Source organism: Corythoichthys intestinalis, chromosome 20, assembly GCF_030265065.1.
Source record: "Corythoichthys intestinalis isolate RoL2023-P3 chromosome 20, ASM3026506v1, whole genome shotgun sequence".
Taxonomy (NCBI): domain Eukaryota; kingdom Metazoa; phylum Chordata; class Actinopteri; order Syngnathiformes; family Syngnathidae; genus Corythoichthys; species Corythoichthys intestinalis.
In genome coordinates this window covers 14828795-14854270 of record NC_080414.1, presented here as the reverse complement: position 1 = coordinate 14854270, position 25476 = coordinate 14828795, and the positions used below count along the sequence as shown (strand labels likewise).

Below are 25476 nucleotides of genomic sequence, written 5' to 3'. Positions count from 1 at the left end.
GCTTTTATCTGGCCAGAGATGCGACGGTAACTCTATAATCAACGGCACAAATGTGTTAATCGTCGTTAAGCTTGTTACACAGTCTGAAGTGTGCTGTGGTAACTCATTCATTCTCTAAGTGAGAGGCTGTTCTCAGCAGTGTGAGAGTCAAAGCAAAAAAACAACTTTTTTCAGTATCGGCAGATTTTCAAAATCAGGTGACTCGAACTCGTGTGCAAAAATATGCGATCAGGACATCCTTAGTATTCATATAGCACCGTTTAAACCAGGCTAAAGTGGTTTATCTGTGAATGATGAAGATTGGTGTATATGAAAGGGATCCAGGAAGTCATGTCTCTGCACAATTGCTGCTTTTATGGACCAAAACTAAAGTTTACATTAGCACAAACAAAACAAAAAAAGACCCAACAATTTCACGTCCTGCGATAGGACTATTGCGCATGCGCACATTGCTATAGACCCTACTCACCTACGTCACAAAATGGGCGTGTCGCTGTTTCCGGCCGCCATATTGTACCTCTTTTTCAGACCTATTCTCATTGTTTTCTATTAGTCGAGCAAGTTATAGAGCAATTCATGGAAGCCCCGGTGTTATCTGACGCTGTAAACTCATTGGATCCGTTGCATAAAAGGCGTTACGTGGAAAAGCTTCAGTTTATCCATTCGCCAGATCCGTATTTGATGCCTAAATCGATGTTTTTCGACCCGCTGGCTTCGCCTGACATCTGATACCCACACAAAATCAGCCTATTCTCACGAAAGTTTGAAAAACTTTAAGAGCTTGGAGGCTTATAAATGCTACGTTGCTGGTTAGGTGAAACACGTCCTCGTACACGAAAATTCGGCAGGAATCTTGTGCTCGGAAGGTGAGTTACGAAATTTTCAATTGAAAATCTTTTGTTCTTGCTAACATCCACTGTCAAGTCTAATGTATTTCATGTCATTTGTCAATGGAGCTAGGGCTTTTAATGTTTATATGGTTTAGCGATAGCACTAACTACATACATACGTGTATGTTGTCGGCGATTAGCCTAGCAATGATCTTAATTGTGGTTGTCAGCCCGAAACCCTCTAAATATATATTAAATGCATCTTACCAGATATAAAATGACTACTACATAATCTGTGGTAGTCGTTTGGAGCCCAGTTGTCTCGTCGAATTGCAGCAGTCAATCGCGGCCTCCTCTTCGTGTCTCTCGGAATACGGTAAAAATTCAAGTCTCTCCGTCTATCTTCTCTGTTTTTGCAACCGACCGCCACACACGACTTCACCATTTTGAGTATTAATGTTGACGAGCAGTAAAACGTGCAATAATAGGAAGAATTTACGAAGCGCTAATGCATTTCTATGGCGAGTATGCGGACATCATGGCGCGGGGGCGTGGCTGTGACGTCACGTGAGTAGGGTCTATAGCGATGTTCAAACAACATATTGTGCAGGCCTATTCCACACAATCCACACATCATATCACCTACCCTGTATATTTATAGTCTAGGCCAGTGGTTCTTAACCTAGCTAAAGGTACCGAACCCCACAAATTTCACATTTGGATTCATTGAACCCTTCGAAATTAGATAATAAAGCATTTTAATTTTTTTTTATAAAATTCAAAACCGATATATGTAAGCTAGCAAGCTAATAATTTAGCAAATTCCTGTTTAAAATTCTTCTCATTTTGACTGCATGTTTTATAAACAGGTCAAAACTTGTGACCACGGTGCCCATTTTTGTTTTGTATTCCCTCATACCAAGTGCGAGTCAACCTTCCATGAGCAAACCCTCCTCCTCCTCCTCCCTACAGATCGAGGACTAGCAGTTCAAAGAAATGGAGAAAACCAGTCCAAAACCTGGTCTAAAAAGCCACTTGCCTAGAATTAATCAGCGTATGAAAATAGTGCTCTGCGTTTCTTTACCTTCGCCGAACCCCTTAGACCAGGGGTGTCCAAACTTTTTGCAAAGGGGGCCAGATTTGGTGTGGTAAAAATGTGGGGGGCCGACCTTGGCTGACGTCCTTTACGTAGAGCGATATGTTCAAGCAAATTTTAGCAAGCCATTCTGTGTGTCACATTTGCTTTATTATTTTTTTGTAAATTAATAATTTCAACCATCTCGCAACTAGCCTTTGTAGCGTTCTCTTTCGACTCTCGGGCTCTTGCGAAATACTGCGGCTGTGAAATTAAACTAGCTTCAAGTTGCTTCAATTTCTTGCTATGTCTCTTCCCTGTAATCTTGTCGTACATGTCAGCGTGTCTTGTTTGGTAATATCGCCTTTGCCTGCCACAGCCAGACTATTCTCCCTGTATTTTTCAAACACTGTGAGAAATAGTCTGGGACCCAGCCCATTAACGGCCTCTCGAGCAAGGTACAAAATCAATCGTCCAATCAGATTCGTTTATTTGCGTGATGTGTTCTTAACGAGTAACGTCACTCTTGTGCGCCGAAAGTCGTGTCTACAACAACACAGATGGTGAACGGGAGAGCCGAGAATATGTTCCAATCCACGATAAAACCAGTTTTAAATTACCAAAAACACATCGAAACAAGTCACTGACAACAGTCAACATGGCTCGCGCTAGCCATGTTGAATAAACTTCTCCATTCTCCGCTCATATTAATTACTTGTCGCTTTAACAACGTCACATCTGCCCGTCGCTGATTAGTCCACTCCGCTGTCTGTTTGCTGTGGCTTGCTCCTCCCTCGGAATTTGATCCGCCGGACGGTCGCCAGACTCAATCGCTGGAACAGCGGTGAGTCTGGTATACCAGGCAAATATCGCCTCACATTAAGCTCTTTAAAAACAGCAACCGTCTCTTTGCAAATGAGGCGGACACAGTTGTTGCGTATTTTAGTAATGAAATAGTCTAATTTCTACCTATCTTTGAAGCGTCAGCCGTCGCAGTCAACTTTCTTTTTTTGATGATTGTCGCCATTTTAGAAAATTTGGAGTAAAGGGTCACATGGGGTAATGTTGCTTAGAGTTCTGCTGCCTTCTAGTGGGTAAATGAGGAGCAGCATTTAGTGTGTAAGCTATTTCATATGCTGTTAGCAGTACTGCTGACCAATTTATTAAGTCTGTGCGGGCCAGACGTTATTGATTTTATGACAGCAGCTGGGGGCCTGATGAAATTTGAGCACGGGCCACATTAGGCCCCCGGGCCGGACTTTGGACATGTATGCCTTAGACTTACTCCTTACCCCTGAGGTTTGATCGAACCCAAGTTAAGAACCACTGGTCTAGAGTGATCTGTTATCAAGTTATCGTTAAATTCCTTTTCTGATCTCTGTGACCTTTGACCTCCTCACCCCAAAATATCCGTTCATATTACAAACATTGTCCTGCAAGTTTGATAATTATCCCTTAATTCATTCTTGAGTGATCTTGAACACAAATATACATTAGTTAACATTGAGAACGATGCTCATGTTTCAATGCCGTTCATTTGCTCTTCCCACTCAAAATGGATTGGACGTTCATCGCCGTCAAAGGCAACCAATGGGTTGAATGACTGTTCAATAAAGAGTTAAGGATGAAAGATTACAAAACTAGAGTTAGGGTTGCTTAACCAGTAGAGCGAGGGTTTCGCTGCAGGTGTATAAAAACTTGACCCTCTTCAAACACGATCATGCACACACACTTCCTGGATGGCAAATCAACCACAGCTGTGTTCCTGGTGTTTCATAATTCTTCGACCATTCGATTGACTTCGCCCCCAATTCTATATGAAGAATGGAACGTTATGGTACTTTTCAGTGTATTCATTCCATTATGTTGCATTATTTTACTCTGCCTGCACTGTAAAATTTGTTGGAATCTTTTCACTGGCTAATGTACATAAGTGTAAACAAATCAGTGGGGGTGGGGGTTGTTTTGGTGTCTTCTGCCCCTCCGCCACCCTCCGGGGCCCTCAGGGAACTGTTTCATGCAGACCCCAGGCTCTTGTTTGTCCAGATGTGGGAGGCCTAGACATGGTAAAAAGCTTAAAAAGCACAATTTTAAGACTGATTTTTTTCCCCTTCAACAGCCATCCAGGAAGGCACCCAGTGCACCAAGTGTAAGAAGGAATGGGCGCTGAAGACCTCCATAGCTTTGCTCTATGTGCTGTGTACTCTACTCACCATAGCTGTTGCTGTACTTGGATATAAAGGTAAGTTGAAAAAAATAATGGACTTTTTAATGGTGCAGAAGAGCTATCAAAAGGAAAACCTTTTGCAAGACTTATATCAGGTTGTACTCTTCCACTGTAGTTCATTTTTATTGCCCTTCAAAATGTATTTCGAAAGTAAGCCCTTTCTTACAACATTAAAACAAAGTATTGAAAAGTCACATGAACCTAGACTTGTTCCAGTTTCACCTCGTGCTAGCATGAAATCGGATCGCTTCGTTTTTAGAGTCTTCGTGCACTTGGACACCGTCGCTGGCGCCGTTTCCTGAGCTTTATTGAAAAGCAGCGATAAAGCAGTGGGAATACTCATCTCTGAGCTGGAGTCAGCAGTCTTTGGCCCAATCTTAAGGGAACAAAAGCCAGCCTGTGTTTTCTCCTAAAAGCTTACCATTGACCACATTTTATTTGCTCGTGTCCCATCGAGTAAAGTTAAGTTTGGTCAAGAACATCCGGGTGGACTAACCCTTCAAGTGTCAACTGTCCCAGAACATTTCTTTGAGCAAATATCACATGCATTGTTAAGCTAAACTTCCCAGTTTTATGTTTTCCAGGTCAGGTTTGGTCTTTCACCGATCTAGACCCTGAATACTCCGACCATAATTGTTATAAACATTACCATATGCACTCCCAACCCCTCGTGATTTCTCTTTTTGCTTTGTTTTGAAACGGTAAAGTTATGTTAATATATTTGAGGGGTTATCTGTGCGTCTCCACGTCCCCTTTGCACTCTCCGCAGCACGCTTTCATGCGGACCTAATTGATCCCAGATGGGCTGCGAGCGAACGAACTCAGCGCAACTCTGGCCAAATTGGGCTTTTACTGGCAACGGTGCAAAAGTCTGTCAAGGAAACCTCAACTTGACATACATGGACGCGGGCCCAGATGGCCGCGCGGCCGAAATGATCAATAAAGCTTCTTGTGACTTCTGTCGGCTTTCAGTTTTTTGCGACATCCTCTCCACATGACCTCTGTCTGACCAGATTGACACTAGCATAGGGTAAATGAAGTCATCTCGTCTCAGGGTTCCGTTGGTTTTCAGAAACGGAAATGAAAGTGGTAAAGGGGTTGGGTATTTGTTGTCTTTTGTCAATGAGATCTAAGGTCATCACACAATTTAAAGACTTCTAATGATGATCTAAGACCCTTTTCACAAAACTAAGTGCACAAAGGAGCTAAAAATACGAGGTAATGCTCTGAAACAGCACTTTATCAACCTACAGCTCCACGCCCCTTCACAAACCACATTGATTTCCCAGCAGAGAAGCCCAAGGTGGCCCTCCGTTTTAAGGACGCGTTCCCCTGGTGAGGTTGGTGCTAGTGGTGGCCTGACTCCCTGAAATCCCAGACACATTCCAGAGGAAATGAACGCCGGTGTCGCCTGTGGGGGCGTGAAGAGCCTCCCTCAGGTTGCCTTTGATCCCCACCCCCATGTTTACTAAAGACTCCCCTTCTGCCAGGTCACCTCCTGTCCCTGGGGAAGGTCCTCCATCCTGAGTCTCTGTCACCGACCCCCCCAGGACATCTTCAGGGATTTATGTGTCTCTTTCTAAAAGTAAACCTAATTAAAGATGATGTTATTTACTTTGCTCGACCTAATCCAGAGAGCTACACTAATCACTTCCACCGTTATTGCCTGTCTACGAGACATGTCCAGAGATTTGTTTCTAAGTTTCATCTTTTCCTCTGATCCTTTTTCATAAATGATGTCTGTGTTTGGAGGCCATTCTGGCTCCTGAGTAAAGAATACCGAAGGGACGGTCGTGCTAACTTTCATCTATTGTGGCAGTGGTGCAAAGAGTCGACAGAGTGTCTGCAGGCATTGCCAACTATGGGGGGAAGATTATCGCGGTGGAGTCTGACTTGAAAAAGTTAGGTGAGTCTCTCAAGAGATAGCTTTTGCGTAATAGTTCAGCTTGAACCTCAGATAAACCCGAAACCTTTATAAAATCTCAAAATTGTAGCAGTATCACAAATCAAACAAATGTCCATTCTCAGATGATCAAAGTGGTGAAAAGTCTGAGAACACCACTACAGCAATCCATGCCTTCAAAACAAAGGTTTGGGCCCTGCAAAGGCAGCTGTCCACCATGGAGGAGCATCTCCACGCCGACCAGGTTCAGCTGAGCCACCTGCAAAACCTCGGCTCGGAAATCCAGAGCAATCAGGCCTCCATCCGAAGTCTGTTGGACATCAACACAGCCGCCTTGCGCTTCGTCAACGGCACTCTGCATTCCTACAGCAGCATCCTCGGGGGTCTGCAGGATGACACGACCCGTTTGCAGAAGGAACTCCAGCAACAAGTGAAGCTCCAAAACCAGATCTTGCTGAGCATCGGCGGTCTGAACCTCACCCAGGCACAGCAGCGTGGCCTCATCGAGGCTCTGCATCGCTCCGTTGACGACACCGGTCAGAACATCCAGAAAGTCCGCAATGACTTTCAAAGCCTGGAGCAGAGCACCAGGCAGACGCTCTCTGATACCGAGTGGCTTCGGACTAAAGTGGATAACCTGCAGATTCTTGCGACTAACGCCTCGGTTCTCTCCAAAGCCAACAACGATAGCCTGGAGGAAGTCGGATCCCAGCTGGCGTTTGTTTCCAGCCAGTTGCAGAACACCAGCAACTTGGCTGATGCCCATGACCAGTCCCTGAAGGAGATCCTCGACCAGCAGAGGGATTTCACCAACCTCACGTCATCTAAATTCGAACGTCTAGAGGTACGACTGGACGATACGGAGCAGGGCTTGGACCGTGTGACGGGCAACGTCAGCTTTACCACGCAACTCTTGGGCGCCATCAACCTCAACCTGAACTCCTTGCGGGGTTACTCTGAAACGGTTTCTCGCCACTCGGACATTCTGGTGAGCCTCAACGGCAGTGTGGCTGGCGTGAAGGTGGATGCGGCTGGTTTGCGATCCCAGCAGGAGGACCTGGCGGCACGATTGGATAAGGAAGTGACTAGTCTCTCTATCATCATGGAGGAGATGAAGTTGGTGGACACCAAGCACTCCCAGTTGATCACCAACTTCACCATCTTACAGGGTAAGATGTCGTATGCCTGGTTGTATGTTTGAGGTGGTTGATGATCAGTCCAAGCAGGAAGGTTCCTTTACTTACACTACTTTTTTTTTTTTTGTAATTACAGGGCCTCCTGGTCCTAGAGGGCCACGAGGGGACAAAGGACCTCAAGGACCAATTGGCCAGTCAGGTCAGAAGGGCGAAAAAGGGGACAAAGGTGCCTCAGGAATACGTGGTCCAAGAGGGGAGCAAGGTATTCCTGGCCCGCCAGGTCTACCAGGATTAAGAGGCCTTCCAGGCATCCCGGGGAATCCAGGGTCCAAGGGCACCAGGGGATCAGGGGGAAGGGCTGGACCTCCTGGCGGTAAAGGCGAGCCGGGTACCGCTGGCCTGCCTGGAAGGGACGGCCAGCCTGGTCCTCAGGGGGCACAGGGTCCACCTGGCATCCGGGGTCCAATAGGGCCGGCTGGAGAGCAGGGGCCAAGGGGACTGCAAGGACCCGTGGGTCCTCCAGGGCCTGGGGGACCACCAGGACCACCTGGGGCTCCCACTCAGGGAGCTGTTAGTGCCTTGAGTCCAGTGCCTCTCCAAGATGAAGCAGTTGCTCCGACACTAGGGGACACAGGTACGACCTCCCCCGAGACCAAACCGTTAATCTCACAAGTGATTCCTGATGTTACCTGACGATGTGATTGGTTATTCTACAGCTTGCTCACCCGAGTGGCTTCACTACAGGGACAAGTGCTACTTGTTCGCCAAAGACTTGCACAGCTTTGATGACGCAAAGGCAACTTGTGAACTCAAACTGGGTTCCTTGTTGACCATCGATGACACAGAGGAACAGGTGTATACTGCGGTCACATTTTCAATGTTTCAATGATTTTGCTTTTATTTTCACCCCTAACCTTTTATTTCAATGCAAGAAATCTTTTTGAAAAAAATAATCCTTACAATCTGTCTATAGACATGGCTTCAGAAGCAGACGCACGGCAAGGGCTACTTCTGGATGGGTCTTACTGACCGGGCGGAGGAGAGTGTTTGGCGCTGGCTGGATGGCAGCCAACCGGCTTTCACGTCAGTACTCAACTGCAGATGGGAGAGGCATTTTGTGGGAAAATTATTGGCTTCATGTATTGCCATATATGTTGAGTTAAAGGGGCGTTTAAAACAGATCTACTGTTCGGACTCCTGCCTTGTTATTGATTTTAGTAGGAGTTGCTGTTTTGGTTAGCAAACCAAGAGTCAATGCACTATTTTATATATTTTATATGATTTATTTTTATATTTTTATATATCCTCTCTCTACTTCTGCATTAACTTCGATCCCAGGACCCCAATTATTTTTTTTGGTCTAAGGGTGGCAACAGACATCTAATCCTTTTTAATTGGGAGACTTAATGGCTTCGTCCGCAATTAATCTTAATTAATTGCAGTTAATCTAGCAATAGATGTATATGATTACATTTTTTTTTTTTACTTCACAGCGCAACTTGCAATAGATTTACTTGAGTCAAATCAGCTCAAAAAAATACACTAAAAAGTAGGGCTGTCAAACGATTAAAATTTTTAATCGAGTTAATCAACGCTTAAAAATTAATAAATCGTAATTAATCACAATTCAAACCATCTATAAAATGTGCCATATTTTTCTGTAAATTATTGTTGGAATGAAAAGATAAGACACAAGACGGATAGTACTGTATTTGTTTATTATAACAATAAATCATCAAGATGGCATTAACATTAACACTCTGTTCAGGCGATCCATGGATAGAAAGACTTGTAGTTCTTAAAAGATAAATGTTAGTACAAGTTACAGAATTTTTATATTAAAACCCCTCTTAATGTTTTTGTTTTAATAAAATTTGTAAAATTTTCAATCAAAAAATAAACTAGTAGCTCGCCATTGTCAATGTCAATAATTACACAATTCTCATGATGCTGAAACCCATAAAATCAGTCGCACCCAAGCGGCAGCAGAGGGCGCCAAAACGCCAAAAAACACAATTAACAAGTGCACATGACACTGTGCTGTCATTTTAATCTGTTTGAGCGGGGCATGTGCGTTAATTGCGTCAAATATTTTAACGTGATTAATTTAAAAAATTAATTACCGCCCGTTAACGCGATAATTTTGACAGCCCTACTAAAAACATTAACTCATTGGCTGCTTCTGCAAGCAATCTCAAATAATCACGATTAATTAAGAATTACACTTATATGATTGAACTTTTTTTTTTCACTTCAGACCAAAAGATTTAATTGTGTCAGATCAACAAAAAGAAAGTTCGCTGCCAACTTCTCCAAGTCAAAATGGATCGGACGTCTATCGCCGTCAACAGTGGCGTTGCTAGGGTCGCTTGGGGCTCCAAGCAAGAAGTCGCTGAGGCCTCCACCCCAAAAATGTGTTTTTTGGATGCATAAATGCACAATAAATAAGTGAAAAATGTATAAGGCCACAGCAAAAGAAAAATAAAAAGTTGACAACATATAAGAAAAACATTTTAATAGAAAAACATTTAAAACAATTACCCACCTAAGTTTCAGTTTTCACGAAATACACGAGATCCAATGAGGGTTTACTACTGCGGTGTCATTTCAAATGGCCAATTCTTGTTGTTTTGTTGGAGTACATTTTGACAACCCTCAGGGGCCCCTTATTGGCCGGGGCCCCAAGCAACTGCCTGGCTTGCCTGTCAGCTAGCCACTCGTCTGGCCATCAATGATAGCCAATGAGTTAGTGGATATTTCTATGTAGTTACTCCAGTTATCCACAAGATTGCACTATTGTGTCACTTTCTTTCACCAAGTGCTGAAGCGGTGAATTTAGTATGAGGTTATTGTAGAGTGAAATGACTGAACAATGTCTATGAAGCCTAGCGATAGGTCGGCGGTCGTAGTCCATTTGTACGTGTTTTTGTAAATTTTTCGTCATATAATGAGGTCTTTATTGTAGGAGGTGGAAGCCCGGCCAGCCGGACAACTGGGGCCACGGTCACGAGAGCGGCGAGAACTGCGCGGGGCTGATCCACGACGGCCTTTGGAACGATTTCTTCTGTGAAGACCTCATAAGTTACATTTGCCAGAAGCCACAGATAGTGATACGTACGTGCGAATATTCTCCTTTTATGTCTTTTTCTTTCAAACCGATTTTAAATCCACTTTCGATGTCTCATTAGGAATCTCGTAGCAGTGAAGGCGGGGAATGGGAGGCGGGCAGCTAGACTGGACCCCACTCGGGTTTCAGTCCACACACAAATCGACGCATTTGGGACACGAGCGGCTTGAGTGCAATACAGCAACGCGGCCAAAGGAAGGACAATCTCTTTTTATATGTATACTGTATAGTTCTGACAAATCTACCAAGTGATTGATAAATATTTTAACGTGAGACCGATTATCTGAATGTATATTTCACTATGCAACTTTTTAGGAAAACAGTGATTCCTTAAATACAAAAAAAATACATGATTTTGATTGTTTTTTTTTTCTTTTGGTGAGATTAAAAAACAGAATTAAACCTGCTGGTTTCAATTGAAGTCCGGGATATGGTTTACGGGTTGTAGTACCGGGACAAACCTGTGGGAGGTAGCAATATGCCGCAGGTTTTTGGTTCTTTTCTAAGGTTTCAAAATTTCAAAAATGATCAAAAAGTACTTTTGGGCCAGGGAACACCGGGAAACGTTCCAAAAACCAGTCAGGACTCTTGGCACAGCCCAAACAGCCAAAAATGTGTACTTTTTTTGGGGGGGGGGTCAATTTTTGGTTCTTTTGTAAGGTCTGGGGGCTTACGTATTTTCTCAAAATTTCAAAAATGATCAAAAAGCATCTTTGGGATAGGGTGTGCCGGGAAACTTTCCAAAAGCCGTCAGGACTCTTGGCACAGCCCAAATATGCCCAAAAAGTGTCATTTTTGGTGGGGTGGGGTCAATTTTTTGGTTCTTTTGTAAGGTTTCAAAATTTAAAAAATGATCAAAAAACACTTTTGGTCCAAGGGGTGCCGGGAAACATTCCAAAAACCCGTCAGGACTCTTGGGACAGCCCAAATATGCCAAAAAAGTGTACTTTCGGAGGGGGGGGGGGGGGTCACCCCCAAAACCCAAAAGTGCCTTTTGGGGATATTCAATTTTTTGTTCTTTTTTTCCCCAAAATTTCAAAAATGATCAAAAAACACTTTTGGGCCAAGGAGCACCGGAAAACATTCCAAAAACCTGTGAGGACTCTTAGCACAGCCCAAATAAGCCAAAAAGTGTACTTCGGAGGGGGTCGGTTTTTGGTTCTTTTGGAAGGTCTGGGGGCTTACGTAGTTTTTCAAAATTTCAAAAATGATTTAAAAAAAAAAGTTTTGGGCCAGGGAGCGCCGGGAAACACTCCAAAACCCTGTCAGGACACTTGGCACAGCCCAAATATGCTAAAAAAAGTGTACTTTTGTGGGGGGTCAAATTTTGGTTCTTTTGTTAGGTCAGGGGCTTACGAATTCTTTCAAAATTTCAAAAATGATCAAAAAACACTTTTGGGCCAGCGAGCCCCGGGAAACACTCCAAAAACCTGTCAGGGCTCTTGGCACAGCCCAAGCCTTTCGGGGCGGGGAGATCAATTTTTGGTTCTTTTTTAAGTTTTATGGGTTTTTCCCCCCCAAATTTAAAAAATGATCAAAAAAACACTTTTGGACTAGGGAGTGCCGGGAAACTTTCCAAAAACCCATCAGGGCTCTTGGCACAGCCCAAAAATGCCCAAAAAGTATACTTTTTGGGGATGGGAGTGTGTTTGTGTCAATTTTTGGTTCTTTTGTAAGACTAAAAGCTTTTAATTTTCCATGAAAATACAACGAGAATAGTGATGTTTTCCATAATGAATTAGCTTGTGTTGTAATTTTCAACTCTGGTCAGAAAAGAAAAAAAAAGATTAATGGGACTTTTCGGTTATGGTAAACAAATATTTATTTTAGAAATCCTTAAATACGAAACTCTTTTTTTTCCTAAATTACATCTTGAAAAAACTTAAAGCATGTAAAATTACAACAACAATATATACAGTACATACAATGTGAAAGAACTGAAGCAGTTTGTAACACAAGATGGCGCCAGAGCTACTACTAGTACTACTTTTCGATGCTACAAGGCCATCTTGTGGTCATTTTCAACAACCACAAATGCTTAAGCAACATTTTGGGTAAATAATGACATGAAAATCTCTGCAAACGATAAGCGTAAAAGTCTGACTAATATTTCCTATTTATTTAAACTCCAAATTCAAACGGATTGGACGTCTACCGCCGTTGATTAGGTAATTATTGAAAACAGGTGGTAGAAAATGCATTCTTTTTGTGAGGTTGTGACTTTCTATAGAGATAAAGACAATTTTCTCTGAAAATATGACTATTTTTTTCTTTAAAAAAAAAAAAAAAAACTGAACAAAAACGTCTGAAAAACATAAAAAAAAAGCTTTTTTTTTCTGTGACCCCATCAGGCAAATTCCAATAAAAATTATGTCACCAGTTTGTGCTGCCAAGAGGGAGCCACAAAATATTAAATGTAATGTTAATTTACTTATTTTTCCCCCTTCTGTCATTGTTTGCCACTATCCTCACTAAAATATGAAAACCTATAAATATTTCGGTGGTTTTAGTTAAAGCAGACACTGTTTTTTCATCTGTGTGATTTTGACAAAGATCAAATCACATTTGATGGTGATTTTATGAAAAAATGTGAGAAATTCCAAAAAGTTCAGATACTTTTTCATACCACTGTACTTTTATATACATTTGCTGATTCACCGAAGCGTGGTCTCCCGTTGTGTCAGGCTCTCGGCAAACGTCCTACACACCGAGTGTTCCGGTTTCTGGACGCACTGCAGGATTTTCAGAATCCTGCAAACACATTTTCAGGTGTCACATCGGAAAAATCCAAGTCTCTCCTATCGTCGCTTACCGGTCATTGTCCGAACACGTCCAGCGGAATCCTCTTGACTGTAAAATGTGAATCAAATCCAGAATTGATCCACTACCGCAGGATTCTCTACGGATATAAATCGGAGAAAATTTTCAACTGTTCTTGCTCCAAATTCGCAATTCATCCTAACGTAATTTCAATTTTCTCACATGAACGGGCCGTCCAGATTGGTCACCACTTTGATGTTAACGTAGTTGACCTTAACTGGGTTCAAATTGTCTAGCTCCACACTTCCAAACATGCTGCAAAATGAGAGAAAAACAAGCTGTTCTTAGAAAACAACTACCGGTACAATTTTTTCATCAGTATTGAGTCAAAGGAACCTGTTTGTGTTGAAAGCGTTTTCAATGGAGCCATTGAGCAGCACTGTGATATTACCGCAAGCCATCTCCGCGAACTACAAACAAAAACAGCCAGGGAAATACAGTGATACACAAGGAACACTATGGTCTTTATTCTCAAATGATGTCAGTGACAACAATTATTGATAAAGGAAGACGATTATTTGAAATGTTACGACATTTTTCGGAGTTTGACTTCTTGTTAAATTGTTTTCTCATGTAATGGGTATAATATGACTACAGTGGTATGAAAAAGTATCTGAACCTTTTGGAATTTCTGACATAGCTGCATAACATCACCATCAAATGGGATCTTATCTTTGTTAAAATCACACAGATGAAAAAAGAGTGTCTGCTTTAACTAAAATCATCTGAAAATTTGTCGGTTTTCATATTTTAATGAGGATAGTATGCAAAAAACGACAGGGGGGGGGGAATAATTAAGTGAAAGACTACAATTAATATTTTGTGGCTCCCCCTTCGGCAGCAATAACATCAACCAGATGCTTCCTGTAGCTGCAGATCAGTCTGGCACATCGATCAGGACTAATCTTGGCCAATTCTTCTCTACAAAACTGCTATAGTTCAGTCAGATTCCTGGGATGTCTGGTATGAATCGCTGTCTTAAGGTCATGCTACAGCATCTCAATGGCGTTCAAGTCTGGACAGTAGCCACGTTTACATGCTGACTTTTATTCATACCGATTCAAATCATTCCGAATGGAAATTTCAGATCAGCTGTTTACATGTCACTTCATCTATTCCGATCCATCGTTTACATGTGTCTGCCTTTATTCCGAAAGGACGTTTGACAACTGCCGTCTGACATGCGCAGATTAATCAAAACAAAGCGTCACGTTGCAAAACATGGAGATCGATCGTCAGAGTGCTGCTGTTTTAACTTTAACCCACTTGCTGTGTTTGTGGGGTCGTATCCGCTTCTGCTGTTTTGCTCTTTTGCCTTGTAGTAGCCGGTTTTCCACCGGTTTCTAATCTGGTCAACGCTCCGGTCTATTCCGGCTTCGTGTAACCTCTCGTGAACTTTTTTAAATAGTTCACTGTTCCTCGTTTTACGCCCGTCTAAGCGAGCAATTATATTCAATTCTTTTAAAGTTTGAATTAAATACAATCTTTCCGCCGGACTCCAATTAGGTGCGCTGTGCTTGGAAGCCATGTTGCAAGTGACGTTACTTACGTCACAAAGTGACGTCACCACGTCAGTACGGAGCATGTGCAGAAAGTATGCAACCAGACACCATTCCGCTTCCCTGTTTACATGATATAATTTTACTTCTAATCGGTTTGGGAAAAGGAATATTCCACCCCTGTGAATCGGAATGAAATTCCATTCGGTTTGGGCCTGTTCATTCCGAATGAGGTGTTTATATGGAACACATTTATTCGGTTTGAACAAATATTCCGATTGTAATTGGAATATTTGGCTCCATGTAAACGTGGCAATTGACTTGTTGCAGTATCCATCCTCTTTTTAGCTTCAACTGTGTGACAGACGGCCTCAGGTTATTCTGCAAAACATCGTGATAAACTTTTGAATTCATTTTTCCATTAATGATTGCAAGTTGTCCAGGCCCTGAGGCAGCAAAAAAAGCCCCAAATCATGATGCTCTCTCCACCATGCTTCACGGTGGGGATGAGGTGTTGATGTTGGTGAGCTCTTCCATTTTTTTTTACCTCTCTGAGTAGTCTATGCTGAACTCTTGGCGTCATCTTTAATGGATGGCCACTCTTTTTCAGAGAAGCAACAGTGCCAAACTTTCTCCATTTGTAGAAAATCTCTCTGACCGTTGATTGATGAATCATGACCATTGATCCAGACTTTTAAAGATGGTTTTGTATCCTTTCCCTGCTTTATACAAATCAACAATCCTTGATCGCAGGTCTTCAGCTCTTTTGACCGAGCCACGATGCACAGCAGACAATGCTTCTCAAGACAATTCTAACCAAGTGTGAACCTCATTCTTGGCCGTAGTCTTACATATAGCTTATGTGTGCACAGAGATATTGGACTGTGCCAGTGATTTCTGTAAGTCTTTAGCAGACAGTCCAGGGTTCTTTTTTACCTCTCTGAGTATTCTGCGCTGAACTCTTGGCGTCATCTTTGATGGACGGCCAGTCCTTGGGAGAGAAGCAACAGTGCCAAACCCTCTTTATTTGTAAACAACTTCTCTGGCTGACGATTAATGAACATCCAGACTTTTAGAGTTGGTTTTGTATCCTTTCCCTGCTTTATACAAATCAACAATCCTTGATCTCAGGTCTTCAGACAGCTCTTTTGACTGGGCCATGATGGACATCAGACAATGCCTCTCAAGACAATTCTTACCAGGTGTGTGTTTTATAGTGGGCAGGGCAGCTCTAAACCACTCATCAGTGATTGGGCACACACCTGACTTAAATTGTTTCATAAAAATTTGGTTTCAATTGCTCTTTAAGTCTCCTTAGGCAGAGTTCAATTACTTATTTTTTCCCTGCTTTCATTGTTTGCATGCTATCCTCATTAAAATATGAAAACCTATAAATGTTTGGGTGGTTTTAGTTAAAGCAGACACTTTTTTCATCTGTGTGATTATGACAAAGATCAGATCACATTTGATGATGATTTTATGCAGAAATGTGAGAAATTCCAAAAGGTTCAGATACTTTTTCATACCACTGTATATTTACTTATGATCTTAATTTTTGAGAAGAACTCATACATTTTCAAATATGTTCTCATCAAATTAAAAAGAAATTCTTGTTTTCTCTTTTCAAAATTTTTGTCCCTCATCCACCCACTATTTTCCCCTTTTCCATATTTTTCCCTCATCCATCTTCTTGTTTTCCCTTTTCCACATTTTTGCGATTTAAAAACCTTTGAAATTTTTTAAATTTTAAATCATGAGATAGAATTTTTTCAATCAATGTACGTATTCATCTATTTAAAGACTTTTCGCAAGATTACACCTTTTTATTTATATTATTTAATTTGTTAACAAAATTGTATGTACAGTATATAAAATAATGTAAGTTCCTTGAAAAAAATACAGTTTTATTCTCTGAAAAAATATGACATTCTCAGCAAAAGTATTCAAAATTTTAGGGGATATTACTAAATTCAGTGTTTCAGTGTTAAATCTAAAAATGTTAGTTTTTTTTTTTTGTATTGTAACAATTTTTAAACAAAAATGCTAAAAAGGATTCTTTATAAAGATACCTTTTTTTTGGGAAAAAAAATAAAGCATTATTATTCTCTGGAGAAAAAAAATCACATTTTAATCAAAGATTTCAACTTATTTGCTCAAAAAGAAATCTTTCCCAGATGAAAAATATTAATTTTCAGTATTAAAAATAAAAATGAACCCTAAAAAATATACTCATTGATACAGATCATAATCCAGCAAACTCACATTTTTGGAAGCTTGCCTCCACAAAGAGTGAACAGGATGATTTAAACAGGCCGACCATTCAGGACACGACCTGAAATTAAATTCTGAAAACAACAACAATGAGTTCTCACATTATGAACATCTGCTAACAGAAAACCGCTTACCCGAGTCTTCCTGTTGGCGGCACCAGATGATGTCATTAAACATGTAGCCTGCTAGAGTGTCCTCCAGCGTCCAGAAATGACGCGCTACCGCCGTATAGTCTTGAATCAGCTTCTTTGTTTTGCTCCAGAACAGGAACTAAATCAAAGACAATTGTTAAAATTCATGTCATATAGATTGACATTACCGAGCGTTTGGCGGTCACCCTATCGCACGCCCACGTTTGCGGCATTTCTAGGAACATGTGGCGATAGTGCTCCATGGCTACGTCGCAGGAAGCCTGTTTCACCACCGCTTCCTCAAATGCGCTCCAGATTGCTTCGCAGTCGTATCTGTGAATAATTTGATTGATGTTTCAGTAAAAAAAAAAAAAAAAAACTGTACTCATACGCGGAGATTAAGCGGGGGCCGAAAATATCATTGCATGTAATTGACTTTCTTGGACAGGAATTTAGGATTAAGACTTTGCCCGTAAAATGTTGTTTATAAAAGTTGTAAAGCAATTTAGGGCTGCAGCTATCGATTATTTTAGTAGTCGATTAATCGATGAACTACTTAGTTCGAATAATCGAGTATACAGTATATATATACAGTATATTAGGGCTGTCAAACGATTAAAATTTTTAATTGAGTTAATTACTGCTTAAAAATTAATTAATCGTAATTAATCACAATTACTCGCAATTCAACCTAAAATATGCCATATTTTTCTGTAAATTATTGTTGGAATGGAAAGATAAGACACAAGATGGATACATACATTCAACATGCAATACATAAGGACTGTATTTGTTTATTATAACTATAAATCAACAAGATGGCATTAACCCCTCTTAATGTTTTCATTTTAATAAAATTTGTAAAATTTTCAATCAAAAAATAAACTAGTAGCCCGCCATTGTTGATGTCAATAATTACTTACACAATGCTCATGGGTGCTGAAGCCTATAAAATCAGTCGCACCCAAACGCCAGCAGAGGGCAGCAAAACTCCATAAAGCACAATTAACAAGTGGGCAGTTCACTGAACTGTCATTTAAATCTGTCTGAGCGGGGCATGTGCGTTAATTGCGTCAAATATTTTAACGTGATTAATTCAAAAAATTAATTACCGCCCGTTAACGCGATAATTTTGACAGCCCTAATATATATATATATATATATATATATATATATATATATATATAATATATATATATATATATATATATATATATATATATATATATATGTATGTATGTATGTATGTATGTATGTATGTATGTATGTATGTATGACAAGGAAGATGGGAAAAGCAAAAGCTTATTGGAAACCCGTCCCCATCAGCCCATCAGTATGTATGTATGTATGTATGTATGTACAGTGCTGCTCAAAAGTTTGTGAACCCCCTCAACATTTTGGAATTTTCTATTATTTCAACCTGATTTCCTAATCAATCAATTCAGTAGTTTTTTTTTTGTTTTTTTAACAGTTGTGTTGTCGAGACTAAATTAAAAAGAGTTTTCATCAACTGATGTAGGTGCAAAATTGAACTGTTTGGTCACAACCAAAACCGCCATGTCTGGCGAAAAGTCAACACTGCATACCACCAAAAGAACCTTCTCCCAACAGTGAAGCATGGAGGTGGGAATGTCAAGATCTGGGCTTGCTTTTCATCCTCAGGACCTGCACAACTCCACATAGTCCAGGGAATCATGAATTCTGAGGAATATTGTCAAATCCTAGAACATAACCTGACGCCATCTGTTTTGAAGTTAAAGCTTGGCAGAAGGTGGATCATGCAACATGATAATGATCCAAAGCATTCCAGCAATACAACCAAGGAATGGCTGAAAAAGAAGAAGATTCGTGTTCTGGACTGGCCCAGTCAAAGTCCTGACCTAAATCCCATTGAAATGCTGTGGCGGGACCTGAAGCGAGCAGTTCATGCCAGACGCCCATCAAACCTCTCTCAACTGACTGCGTTCTGCAAGGAAGAATGGGCAAAAATCCCCCAAAGTAGATGTGAGAGGCTGATTAGTCACTACAGAAACCGTTTGGTTGAGGTAATCTCTGCAAAAGGAGGCGCAATATCCTATTAACTGAAGGGGTTCACATACTTTTGCACACATGATATCTGAGTTTTTCTTAAATCAACCACTTTTGTTAAATAAAGAATGACAATATAACTATTTCTTTTGTTTCAGTCCATTATTTGGAATGTCAGTATTGTGGATTTGGGTATAACTTAACATTTAATAAGGTTATTTTAGTTTTTTTTACAAAAAATCTGACCATCGCTGTGGGGTTCACAAACTTTCGAGCAGCACTGTATGTGTATATATATATGTATATATATATATATATATATATATATATATATATATATATATATATATATATATATATATATATATATATATATAATTTCTCTCACTATTTTGCACAGTATATGACCTGTTTTGACCATAGTATGCGTAAAGGCCAAAAACGCCTATGACCATACCTGCTGTTTGTGTTGAATCGTCAAGCAGAAAACTATTCAATTTTTTTTCTTCTTCTATTGAATGTTTATCCTAACAACTTGAATAACTTCAAAACGGTTGGGCAAGGATGTTTGGTTGTCAATGGCACATCAACATTACAAATTTTGAAAACAGATTTGGGGTTTTTTTGTGTCTTTTTGGGTCCAAAACGTTGATTATAATAGATCAGTGAAGAAAACAACAGTTTGGACATGAAGTTCAAGGTGTCCTGAAAAAAGCGACCCAACCTGGCCATTGTGAACAATTTTTTCTTTGAAATATAAAGGCAACATCAAACTCATGCAAATTAGGCCAAAATAGGCTTAGGTGTTAAAGGGTTAATAAATGCCGATGTCCAAAATATATAACTAAGGTTCTTTTCTGCCTTCAATCAATTGTTTAAGTTGACATAACTCATAACTAATGTGTAAGTGTGCGATCCCCCAGCCAGGGGATATAATTTTTGACAGGGGTAACTACATTGGCAAGACACCGGTGGTAGCTCTGTTGTACAATTAGCGTCTCTAGTAGGGCAAATTGTAACTCTGCTCACCATTTTCACGGTGCTCTCTGGCATTTTATGATCCACATTTTCAATCCTAGGTTTTTGCTCAGTAGTCGTTGTCGCTTTTGAAAGCTTAGGTTTGAAAAAATGACGTATATCCATCTTGCCTATTCAGTCCTCGGGTGGTTTTGGCTAAGCAAAGCAAATGACCGTCTAAAGTCCGGCCCGGGGGCCAAATGCGGCCCGTGGACAAATTTCATACGGCCCCCAGCCTCTGTCATAAAATCAATAACATCTGGCCCGCACACAGACTTACCGGTAATAAATTGGTCAGCAATACTGCAACCAGCATATAATGTAGCTTACACACGAAATGCTGCTCCTCATTTACCCACTAAAAGGCAGCAGCACTTTAACCCTTTATTGCCAAATGTATCACATTTGATAAACCTAAAATTTCATGATTTTCAGACGAATTTAGAATTTTTACATTTCTTTTTGGGAAAAAAAAATGATGGATGCAAGTCAACACATGCATCTGCAGGTTCCATGAGGAAAAAAAAAAACAGAATTTAGGAAGGGTTATAGATAGTAGAGCGCTTATTACACATATTCATTTTAACTTTTCTTTTTACAAATTTGAAAAAAAAGGTTTCATTAGGACCTTATTTTTCAAATTTTGGGATTCTCTGATAATTGCTTCATGTTGCAGGAATACGAATATTTATATTTACGAATATTTTCCGTCGTTGACAGTTTTTTTAAAACGGTGACGGAAAAAACTGAAGTCCGTCCGTCATTTTGACAGGTTGCAATACACACCCCAGACCACAGGGTGGCGAGTGAGCATATTAATTAGCTATTGTCTCTCTTAATGCATGACGTCGTTGGCTATTCTGTCAGAATATTGTAGCGTCACCGGGGTCTGGCGGCGGCACCGTGATTGACACATCAACGCGAGGTTCTTATTGGTGCACCCGGTGTGCCAGCGTGTCATCCAATTGGTGGACTAGATTGCCGCCTGTGTATAGACCCCAATCACATGACGTCACAACTCCGCCCCCCTGACTGGAGCCGCCATATTGTGTGTCAGCTCGTCGTGTTTACACATTACGTACATGCCTCCTATTACAGCGTGTTTTTCTGCTCGTTAACATTAATAATCAAAATGGTGAAGGCATGTGTGGCGGTTGGTTGCAGTAACAGAGAAGATAGACGGAGAGACTTGAAGTTCTACCGTATTCTGAGAGACCCGAAGAGGAACGCGAGATGGACTGCTGTAATTCGACAAGAAATCTGGGCACCAAACGATCACCACAGACTATGTAGTAGTCATTTTATATCTGGTAAGATGCATTTAATATATATTTAGAAGATTTTGGGCTGACAACCACAATTAAGATCATTGTGTGAGGTTGGTGATTGGGTTCTATATAGTTGCCTCTTTTTCTTTGGGGGCAGAGTAAAAAGAGGGAGAAAAATACGACTTCCGTGTCTAATTTTTCGCCGCCAAGCAAGCGTTACAATATTAATTAAAAATGAATGAAAACCAAATACTATTGAATATGTTATCATTATCATTTTAAAAATTTAAGTGACGGGTAAAAATAGATTATGACCGGATTTTTATGACCCTGTCAGTCAAAATGACAGACAACGAAAATGTCTAGCGCAACCTCTGCAAGGGCTAAGCAACATTACTCCGTGTGACCCTCTACTTCCAATTTTCTAAAATGGCGACAATCAACCAAAAAAAAGTTGACTGTGACGGCCGACGCTTCAAGGATAGGTGGAAATTGGACTATTTCTTCACTAAAATACACAACAACTGTGTCTTGCCTCATTTGCAAAGAGACAGTCGCTGTTTTTAAAGATTTAAATGTGAGGCGATATTACCAAACAAGACGCGCTGACATGTACGACAAGATTACAGAGAAGATACGCAGCGAGAAATTGAAGCAACTTGAAGCTAGTTTAATTTCACAGTAGTAGTATTTCGCAAGAACCCGAGATTCGAAAGAGAACGCCGCAAAGGCTAGTTGTGAGATTGTTGAAATTATTCATTAAAAAAATAATAAAGAAAATTTGACAAATGGCTTGCTAAATTTTGCTTAAATATATTGTTCTACATAACAGCCAAGGTCGGCCCCCCACAGTATTACCATGCAAATCTGGCCCCCTTTGCAAAAAGTTTGGACACCCCTGGTCTAAGGTGCTGGTCATATGATCAGTTTGAAAAATAGTTTTGACCCATTACAAAATTCTTTCTTTTGTTCATTTCATTCATTTTTGGTGTTGTTGTTTTTTTTTTGCTTCATCACTTTTATAGACAATATTTTACCGGAGAATTCTTAATTTTAAAATCATAAAAGTCAAACGTCAATTACATGCAATGACACTTTTCGGCCACGGGGGGTGAGGGTGTCCCTCTTAAACTTTGCGTATGCCATTAAGCATTTATTTATGCCGTATTCATGTTGAACATGTATGTTTATTATGTAACTTGTTTATGGAGCACCTCTTGAAAACATTGAGCGTCCAATTTAATGTAATGGAGGACTTATTCATCGCCACAAAAGCTTCTGGAGCAAAATCCGATAAAGTTGAAAGATCTGACAGAACACTGGCTTCTGGTATAAAACAACCACATGCGTGCACTATGTGGGAAGAAAAATAAAGGGCTCCCTTTAGTGTGTACACTGCAAATTTACAACGTCTTAGTCAAATTATTTTTCTTAAATCTAGTCAAATAATTTTCTACATCTTTTTTTGAATGTTAAAAACTAGTTAACAGTTTAATGTGTCAGATTATTCCATTTGCTTAATTTGTTTTTATTAAGCCCATGCATCTAACAGTTGGGAATTTTTTTTCACCTAAATCAAGAAAAAAATGGCTTTCAAATGATGTTTTGAACAATATCTATTTTGAATTAAGAACATTTGTGACAAACAAGCTTTTTTTAAAAGATTAAAATATATTAATTTATTGTTTTAAATGAATCTGTTAATCTTATTTTCAGCTAGCTACTTTTCTTATTTCAAGATGTCTAAATAAAATTTACTTGAAGCACTGTCAGATAATTTCACTTATTTATAGTAGATTTACACTGAAAACAAGGGAATTACACTAACGTGTTTTGTGTATTAAATTGGACTTTTTTGAAAAATCTGAAATTATTAATTTGTTATTATGATTTAGATTTTTTTTTTATTTTTTTTATTTTATTTGAAATCATTTTAACCATTTCTGGGACAGTGGAAAGTTTTTCAAAAATTGCTTTTTTTTTATTATATGAAGTAATAAGAGCATTTGAGAAAAACAATTCTAAAGCAACAACAACAAGAACCATAATTTGTTTATAACATTTTTAAAAATCAAAATTCAGGAACAGAACTGTCAAAAATGATGAGCTTGTAAAATATTTTCCATGCAAGTACAATAATAATAAACCAAGTTTTGTTTACCTCATGCTGGGATTGACTAGAGTGATATAATTGAAGCATCTTCCCATCACTATGTGCTTGATATTGGGTGTCGTGCCAAGACCTCGTAGCCGACCGCTACACGTGCCAAGCGTGAGAAGATCTAAAAATAAAAAAGTGTGTCGCAAAACACAGCAAAATAAACTTTTCTCCCTTTCTCAAATTTACCAGTAAGTAAAGGTATGACTGTAAAAAAAACCCAAAAAAAACTTACACGCGATCACACTTGTCATTCCTATGGTGGTCTTCAACTTCATCGCCATGATGATCTGCTGGTTTTCTCTCAGAGAAATCACTTCAGACGCCGTTTTCTAACCATCAGCCAACAAAGATGACCGGTCAAAGATTTTGGACTGCCTGATACTTCAAACCACTATTTCAATGCCGAGCTGTTATTCAACCATGCAAAAAAGCACATGCTCACTAATATCCACTCCCCGCTATTAATTTGCTGATGCTCAACTTATGTCCCAAATAGAGTTCCCTCCTCTCCGGATGGATATGTAACAGTCCAGAAACAGAACTGTAAAAAGGACAGATGTTTTCCTCCTAGGCCCCACTTACTTGCAGTGCCTCCGCATGACTCCCATTATGGTGGCATGAAGAATTTCCCAACACAACGCTTGGGCTGTGTCTATAAGAAATAGCATGCCAGCTGGAAGAGCAAGATAATATAATTCCTGTCAAAGGACAAGATGACCTTTCTTACTGTATAGAAATCACGGAAAGAGCCAGAAGCAATCAAAAGAAAAAGTGTAAGATTGTGGAACACAAGTGACTGCTTCACATAAAATCTGTGAATAAAAATTGGGTTATTTTCCCATTTACAGTGTGCTATTTTTTTAAACTACTGAACCGTATAAATCAATTTTGAAAATACAGTGAGCCTTCGGTGCTTTGCGCTTCAAACATTGCACCTTCAGTCCATTGCGGATTTTTAAAAAATATATTTTTTAAAAATAAGCACAGATGAGCTGTCCCGAGGCAATTGCATAGTCTCCGTCTCCCTCCTTCCATGCCACCCTCTCCTTGCTCTTGGTAGTTCAGGCAGTGCGCTGGAGTTGCTTATTAAAGTTAACGAGGATTGACAGACAGTTAAGCTTTGATCTTGCCACAGAACCCTGGAAACCTAAGCATCAAAGCGCCGCATGCATCAATCATGGTTTAACTTGTTAAACAGTATCTGTGGCAACTCATTGTGTGTAAGTGAACAGCTCGAGTGGATTTGATGGGACTCATTCAATGTAGCATTTAATAAAGACAATCATTGTCATACTTTTTTTTTTGTTTGTTTAAAAATAATTCGGTGGGACAGTTACATGTTTAAAACTTAAAATTATTACATTTGAAGTGCTTAAAAAGCATTTATTAAAATACACATATGGTGGAAAACACCGACAAGGCTGAAAAAGCAGTTTCTGCTCTTGCACCCCTCATTGAAATAAACTGCTGTATTTTAAGACAAATGAACTGTTGTGTTTGATAGAACAATATGTCTATATGCTGGCATAGGAGATTCTTGGCGCATTAAGCCTCCAAACTATTTTTAATTTGTCCGTTTTACCCTGGAGACCCCCGTTTACAGACGTCGCGCAACAACTTTGTTTCAACCCAGCCATAAAAAGAAGCTAAGATATTATATTTATTATTCAAAATGTCTGTCATTTTCAGCTTAGAATCATTAATTGATGTCTAATATTTAGTTAAAAAAAAAAACTTAAAAAAATTATTCACTCGCATATTCAAAACTTTTACACAAATTACATCACAATGACAAAAATAGTGTCTCTAAATAAGTCACCGATATCTACCTCATAACTATTGCTTAATTGTAATTTTTTGTTACCGTTGCATTTTCCCTAGTATTTTAGATGATAAATAATCGATCCAAATAAAGAAAAAAAAAAAAAAAAAACGTTTAAAAGGGTAAATATATGAAAAAGAAAGTATCGACCACTCCTTGAC

At 39.8% G+C, this 25476-nt stretch overlaps 2 protein-coding genes across 2 annotated transcripts in view; one reads left to right on the top strand and one right to left on the bottom strand.

Moving 5' to 3' along the window:
- Positions 1–10837, top strand: part of LOC130908951 (collectin-12-like) — a 43316-nt gene extending 32479 nt beyond the window's left edge. The window contains exons 3-10 of the mRNA XM_057824922.1: positions 4025–4147; positions 5952–6038; positions 6161–7204; positions 7308–7805; positions 7888–8024; positions 8145–8254; positions 10137–10285; positions 10360–10837. Coding sequence (XP_057680905.1) covers positions 4025–4147; positions 5952–6038; positions 6161–7204; positions 7308–7805; positions 7888–8024; positions 8145–8254; positions 10137–10285; positions 10360–10370 — 2159 coding nt within the window. The 3' untranslated portion in view covers positions 10371–10837. The remainder of the gene's footprint in view (positions 1–4024; positions 4148–5951; positions 6039–6160; positions 7205–7307; positions 7806–7887; positions 8025–8144; positions 8255–10136; positions 10286–10359) is intronic.
- Positions 10838–12112: 1275 nt separating this feature from the next.
- On the bottom strand, positions 12113–23895 carry LOC130908835 (ADP-ribosyl cyclase/cyclic ADP-ribose hydrolase 1). The gene is made up of 9 exons (XM_057824699.1): positions 23726–23895; positions 23494–23614; positions 17226–17352; positions 17023–17158; positions 16880–16962; positions 13455–13528; positions 13281–13373; positions 13111–13197; positions 12113–13049 (listed from the first exon to the last, which is right to left on the bottom strand). The coding sequence occupies exons 1-9, from the start codon at positions 23772–23774 to the stop codon at positions 12953–12955; spliced, it is 867 nt and encodes a 288-aa protein (XP_057680682.1). The 5' UTR covers positions 23775–23895; the 3' UTR covers positions 12113–12952.
- Between the last annotated feature and the right edge of the window lie 1581 nt (positions 23896–25476).